The following is a 6,746-nucleotide window of genomic DNA, read 5'->3' on the forward strand; positions in this document are numbered from 1 at the left end:
AAACTAATCAAAACTAACTGAATTTGAAAATAAAAAGTCAAAGCGAAATAAAAACTAAAACTAATAAAAAAATCCAAAACTATTATAACCTTGTTGTCAACATGGTTGATGTTCATTTCATCTGTGCAATCAATCAAACCAGTGGCAGCCCCGGTGAACACCTGTTGGAACTTTTGGGCTGAATTTGGGCCCAGGCAGGGCGGAGAACATAACAGGAACCATATGTCATGTTCTCCGCCCTGCCTGGGCTCATCAGTAGATTTAGGTCACCTCGGTTTGCCTAATTGCTACTTGGTTTGTCTGTGACTGCGCTACTTAATCTCTCTTCAGTCTCTCCTTCTCAGCAACAGCACTTTGACAAGTTGAAATCCAGCATTCAGTTATTGTCTCCAGATTCCTTACTGTTTTCGGCCTTTTGCCTTGCCTTGCCTTGCTTTGACTTTGTCGGATTCCTCTTGCCTGGTTTTTTTGGGATTTCTGGATTTTGACCCACGCTTTGCTTCTGGACCCCGCGCCTCGCCTATCATTTTGGATAAGTACCCCACCTGCCTCATTGTTCTGACCATTGCCTGGATTTTGACCTTGCCTCTGGATTTTTGACTTTTCCAGCTCCTCTCCTTCCCCCTCCAGGACTAGACGGCTTCATTTAAGTCTCACCGGACTCTTGCCCCTGTTGCTTAATAAATCTGGTTTCTTTGTATTGCTACTCCTGTGTGGGGTTGAATTTCTGGGTCCTCACAGTCAATCATTACAGGATATGTATCTCTATATTCTACTGCAACCAACCCAATATCTGTCTGGACCTCCTCAGTGACCCAAGAAGCTCTTCTTCCTTCAAACACCATTTGTTTTGCTAACAAATAAAGGAGACTTTACAACAGGGGTGCCTAAGTCCGGTCCTCCAGATCTACCATCCTACAACTTTTAGATGCAACCCTTCTCCAACACACCTGAATCAAATGACTGGCTCGTTACCAGGCCTCTGCAGAGCTGAATGACATGCAGATGACATCTGATTCAAATGTGTTGGAGAAGGGTTGCATCTAAAAGTTGAAGGGTGGTAGATGTCGAGGACCAAACTTGGGCACCCCTGCTTTACAAGAACACAATTTTATTAAAACTAAAAGAATCAGACAAGATGAGTATGAGCATGTAGTGAACGAGTAGCAGCAATTTGTGGCTCTATTTCTGAAGTTCGGGTTCCTGTTCACTTAGAGATGCAAACTCTGTGCTGCGTAGCCCAATTCTGAGGCCTCGAGGTCTCAGAACTGGACCCTCAATATAATTCAAAATTTTTCAAAATAGTCCAATTTGTGGAACAAGTGTGCAATATTTGAGTTACATAAAGGCTTTTCATTTTTAATTGTCCTTGAAGTAGTGAAGAGGAAGAAAGAAACACAAATTTCCCTCTCAAGTTCTGGGCCCACATGGAGAAGCTCAAGTAATAAAGACCAACAAGCTCACTGGTGAGCTTTTCCCAGGCCAGGGTCCAAGAAGGTTCTCCAGTTTCCCTTTTATGAGCTCAATGACTGGTTTACCGCATCAAGGTCCTTAATACCTTCTCTGAAACTAATTTTAGCTACATTGGCATTAGCTACTTTAGTGTTAGCTGTATTACCATTTGCCACTTTAGATTTAGCTAAGTTGTTACAGTTAGCCTTATGATAAGTTCATGTCTTAAATCATTGCACTTCATCACCATTATGTTATGTCAGATATTTGTTGTGCCTGTGCACCTTTTTTGTTTTTAATGGTTACTTCAGTGTTAAAATGTCCAGTCCTGTCTTCACCGTTGGACAGTGGGAAACATGATTTTGATTCCTTTGTATGTCTTGTACATGTAAAGAAAATAACAAAGCTGACTTGGACTTTGACTTAGCTTAAGTAGGTAGTACTAATGTAGCTAACGCATTCAGGGAAGGAAGTTAAGCCTTTTTCTTTTTTATCGACATATCTAGATTCACAATTCAGTGAAAAATGATTTTAAAATTGAAATTTAATTATAACAAACATTTCATGCTAACGATAAACAGAACACAGGTTAAACCACTGAAGTTCCTGACAAAAAACACAACAGTCATCACTGTCTCTGTGTGGTTCAGCCTCCATCACTTGTTTTGTTCTGTTTATTTTACAAATGAATTGCTGGATAATTCAGAGTTTCCTTTATGTTTTCCAGGAGACTTTGTGGTTCATTATTGTTCATATAAAACATCAACAAAGAGACTGAGAGTTTTTACAGCAGTTTTATTCTTGATCTCCACAACAAGGACTCATGTGATGTTTGTGGTCAGTGCTGATGTCTTCCTGTAGTAAAGACTCATACAGATGATGTTTGTCATCACATGTTCTGGATTATTCTGTTATTTATTTTACATCTATGTTAAAAACAATTCTGCAACAATACAGAGGCTGAAATTATTCAGTCAAAGGTGAGCAGGTCAGATTTTACTGATTCTTTTCAGACTCGTTCACTACCAGTGAAGTCCTGCTGGTTTCAGATGTGATCAGACCACACTGTGCTGTCTCTTCCTGTGCAGAGATGTAGATCTACACCTCTGCAGCCCAGAAACCAAGTCTATTTGCTGGCAGTATAAATAACATGAGTCTCCACTGCTCTCTCTTCTGCACGCCTCCTCCTTCGTATAGTTTCTGAGAGGAACATCAGGTCTGCAGGGTCCAGGTCTGCAGGGTCCAGAGTCTGGAAATAAAGTATTAAGAAACTGTGGTGCAATGAAGAAGAACTTTTCACTTAATAGTTCACAAACACAGAAAATACGATTAAAATTAGCTAAATTTTCTGCTGATCTTTCTATCAGGACTCAGTTCTTCTATTTTTTATCTGCTTTTCTCAGTTTAGACCAACTAAATATTTAGCTTTTTATTTTTCTGTCTAAACATGTTTCACAAGCGAAAATGCAAGTTGAACCTGTAGATCTGATTATTAGAACCACAACAACAATAGTCATGATGAAGAAAACGATCAGACTGCTCAGAATTAAAGTCAGGAGGGTTTTTTTTAAATTAGCCACTTCACTGGACATTCAACACACTGCCACCGACTGAAGAAATAAATACTCTTTCTTTTGCTAAACCACATAATCCAGTTCAGGGTTGCTGGAAGAGTACACCCAGGACAGGTCACCGGTCCATCGCAGGACCCACACAGAGACAAACTGGGAGAATTTAGAGTGAGAGTCTTCCTCCAGGAGGAAGCTGGAGTCCTTGGAGAGAATATGTCAAAACATGGGGAGAAAATGAAAACTCCACATAGAAAGGCCACTGTTCAAACTTCTCCCCAGTCAAGGCTTGAACAGCTAACCACTGCACCACCATGCAGTCCTGATGTTATATTATTACTGCAGGAGTACATCTATTATGTTTATCAGGCTTCAGTGATAAACAAAAAAACAAAATGATGCAGCTTTTATTAAATATTCTTATTATATAAATGTCATGGAGAGACTAGATAGGAGTTATATTTTTTGCATGCTGTGTTCAGAATGGTAATTTTCTTATTCTCCAGTATCTAACCCTACTGGAGGAACGAGGCCACAAAACAGACCGGTGTGAGGCAGCCAGGAGTCACTGGTGTGTGTCCTGCCCGTGCTGCTGTTTGTTAGTATTGTAAATATTCTGGTGGGTGTGTCTGGGTTCCTGTGTGGAGTTGTACAGAATCTGTGAACTTATAGACCCCTGGATTTGGTGACCACCTCCATCTAGCTGCCACTGGGATTCTGGTCTGTGCTATCATCTGCCCTGGGTCTACCTGGTCTCCAGCCCACCTCGAAGGGTCGACCCGTGAAGTGGCTTGACGTTACTGGGAGTTAAAGCCGTCTGCTCCCAGTTTGATAGTGATTCCAGCTTCCTCAACGCAAGAAAACCATACTGCACCCACCCAAGTGAAGACTACTCAGACTGGCCTGCTGCACATAAATTATAGTTGATGAAGCTGTTTGTACTGTGATTATATTCTAGTGACTTTCTAACCTCGGTGTTGGTATTGATTGTTTTGTGTGGAGATGCTGCCGGCTTCTCCCGTTCTTTACATGCAGCCAGTGTACTCGGCCATCACTTGTGCAGAACAGACTGTTGATGGACTTAAGAAAACTGCAGACGATACATCCCTGCTGGGGCCACCAATCCACACAGCTGACTTCAGACCATCGAACCAGTGGGGTCATGAGAGGTGTGCTGAGTCCAGAGCTCTGACCCAAGTATAATAATAGCGTAATAGTTTAATAAAATTGACTTCTATACTTGAAATGGTTGTTTGGGCTGCTCTTCTGTGATTGCTCCCTTCAAACCACAGGCTTGTAGGAGGTAGATTTAGTCCCGGTTTTACCGGGTGACTTTGTCAGAGCGGTTCTGCTTATACAACGTCTGGCATAAACAAGATGATGTTTTAATTAGATATAAACAAAAGTCAAATATGATTCATGAAGAAGCATCACTGTGTGTCTCTGGAGAAGTAAAATACTGTATGTGAGAATAATTCATGTATGAAAGGGCTTCAACATGGAGAGTGGGGAAATACAGAGATCAAACCATCCATCTTCCTCCTCAGCTTCAGCCGCCCTCTGACAAGTTGTGAAAGATGTAAAGTTGAAGTTTCAGAGCTGTGATTGTAGTTTACTGATAATGATGAAAGCAGATATCGAACAGAGCTGTGGAGGACTGGTGGTCTGCCCGTGGTGTACCCTGCCTCTGGCCTGGAAGCAGCTGGGATGAGCTCCTCTAACCCACAACCCTGCATCAGAGTACGCAGGTCTAGAAGATGAAGTTTACGTATAAATGTTCACATCGCATTTTAACACGTTCTGTAACTAAACTGATATTGACTGAAGCTGCAGAGGATGAGAACCTTTATCTGAATTAGTTGTTTGATGCCACAGACAGATGTTATTTACAGATGGATCATATGTTTAAATACAACTTTTAGATCTGATTATAGTTTAGTTAAATAAAATGTTCTTACCTCACTTCTTCCTGGCTGCGCCTCCTCATTCGCAGCTAAAAGACAAATAAAACATGACTGACTCCTTCATCATGGATTTATTCATCTCTTTCCATGATGATGAAGTTACTGGGTAACTAACTAAGCCAGCCGTACCTTTCTGAAGTTTCCAGACACTGACGACCAGAACGACTGTGAAGAAACCAGTCAGAGCACCCAGGATCACCTTCATCAGGTCTGTAGATCCATCAGCTTCTACAAAATATTTACAGTCAAACATTTAAATCTGCTCACTTCAGATGTGCTTGATACTGAAATGATGAAAGAAGGAGGAACTTTACTTTCTGAGTTCAAATTGGCTCCATCAATGGATTTATTTTCACCTGCAAATGAAACATTTTTATTCATGTTTATAGCTTGTCTTTAGTTTTCTTGCTCCTGTAACAATAACTTTGAGATATTCAGTTCATTTGATGAGGAAAATCTAAGGTTAACATATGAAACATGAACACAGTCTTACCTTGAACCATTAACTCTGCTGCACTGACAATGACTGTATGTCCCTTCATGTAGAATCCACAGAAATACAGACCAGAATCAGAGAAATCCACTTGTTTAATCCTCAGAAAGACAGTGGACATGTTGGAGCTCATCTCAAATTTTCCATCTTTTAATCCATCACAGAGTGAAGCTTCACCTTCAGCTCCATACATGGCAGAGATACAGCTGGGTTTGGTTCTGTTCACCACTCTGAACCAGTCCGTCTGGGTTGGAGATGTAGAAATGTTGGAGCACAGCAGAGTGGCATCTTCACCCTGCTGGACCTCCACAGTCTGAGACTCACAGATCCAGCCTGAAACAAGCAGCAGAGAAAACACATTCATTCTAAGCTGATTACAGCAATTATTTCAACATTTATCTGGAAGTTAATCAGGGAAAGAACAGTTACTGCATTAAAGAGATGGTTGTATTTAATGCGGAGAACACGGCTCTTACTGTGGCTGCAGAGAAGTAAAACTGTTATTAAGCTGAATTTCCTCATTCTGAGCATCACTCTGTCACATTCAGACCGCTTTATATTGAGGACGGGGTTTCATTAGGAGGGGGCGTGGTGTTCAAAGGTTCATGTTAGACGACTCGAGGACTACAAAACCTGTTCTCTGTAACACCTGCTCCGCCTGATGTCTCTGTTCACACAAGTGGATGTTGTTCAGGTTGATGGAAAATGTCAGATTAACCATTGCAGAATTTTCCTACAGCTTCATGTTGTGCTGCATTGTGTTTACTGAGAACAAAGTTTACCCTCAAAACAGAGAAAGATGATTATTGCTGTATTTTGTGAAAGAAATTAAGCTGCATATCACTCATCTATACTTATAATAATCACATGTATATTCAGTTTCTTTATTAATTTGATATTGTTAATCGCTTCACTTTTCCATTTTCATATTGTGTGTTTTCATTCTACAGAATACTGAAGTTACAGTTTTCATTGTGTATGCGTGTGTGAGGTCAGACTGACCATTTTCTTCCCAGAAGTCTGATATGGCAGAGTTGAGACTGGTTTTCGACCTGCTAGATAGCAATAGTTGTTTGGGATATCAGCTTCTTGTGGTATGTGGGCTTTGTCTGAAAACTGGAAGAAAGTGGCGCCACTAAGTCTTCTACTCCTCATATTATTTTGCTGTGTCAGAATGAATGAAATGTATGCAAGAAATGAACAAAAGTTGATTAACCTGCGGTGTTAATTAAACTAAGGTTCAGTACTGAAAAAGATCTCAAAATTCTA

General features: G+C 40.7%; 1 protein-coding gene across 1 annotated transcript; it reads right to left on the bottom strand.

The window, feature by feature from the left end:
• Positions 1-3,089: 3,089 nt before the first annotated feature.
• LOC121639320 lies at positions 3,090-5,999 on the bottom strand. The gene is made up of 6 exons (XM_041984482.1): positions 5,954-5,999; positions 5,478-5,810; positions 5,299-5,340; positions 5,114-5,212; positions 4,979-5,013; positions 3,090-3,224 (listed from the first exon to the last, which is right to left on the bottom strand). The coding sequence occupies exons 1-6, from the start codon at positions 5,997-5,999 to the stop codon at positions 3,090-3,092; spliced, it is 690 nt and encodes a 229-aa protein (XP_041840416.1).
• Between the last annotated feature and the right edge of the window lie 747 nt (positions 6,000-6,746).

This window comes from Melanotaenia boesemani, chromosome 5 (assembly GCF_017639745.1).
Source record: "Melanotaenia boesemani isolate fMelBoe1 chromosome 5, fMelBoe1.pri, whole genome shotgun sequence".
NCBI classification, from domain to species: Eukaryota; Metazoa; Chordata; class Actinopteri; order Atheriniformes; family Melanotaeniidae; genus Melanotaenia; species Melanotaenia boesemani.

Coding starts and splice junctions, on each gene's coding strand:
- LOC121639320 (XM_041984482.1), bottom strand. CDS start 5,999: ATGAGGAAATTCAGCTTAATAACAGTTTTACTTCTCTGCAGCCACA. Junction 5,811..5,953: donor TTTACTTCTCTGCAGCCACA/GTAAGAGCCGTG, acceptor TGCTTGTTTCAG/GCTGGATCTGTGAGTCTCAG. Junction 5,213..5,298: donor AGCCAATTTGAACTCAGAAA/GTAAAGTTCCTC, acceptor AATATTTTGTAG/AAGCTGATGGATCTACAGAC.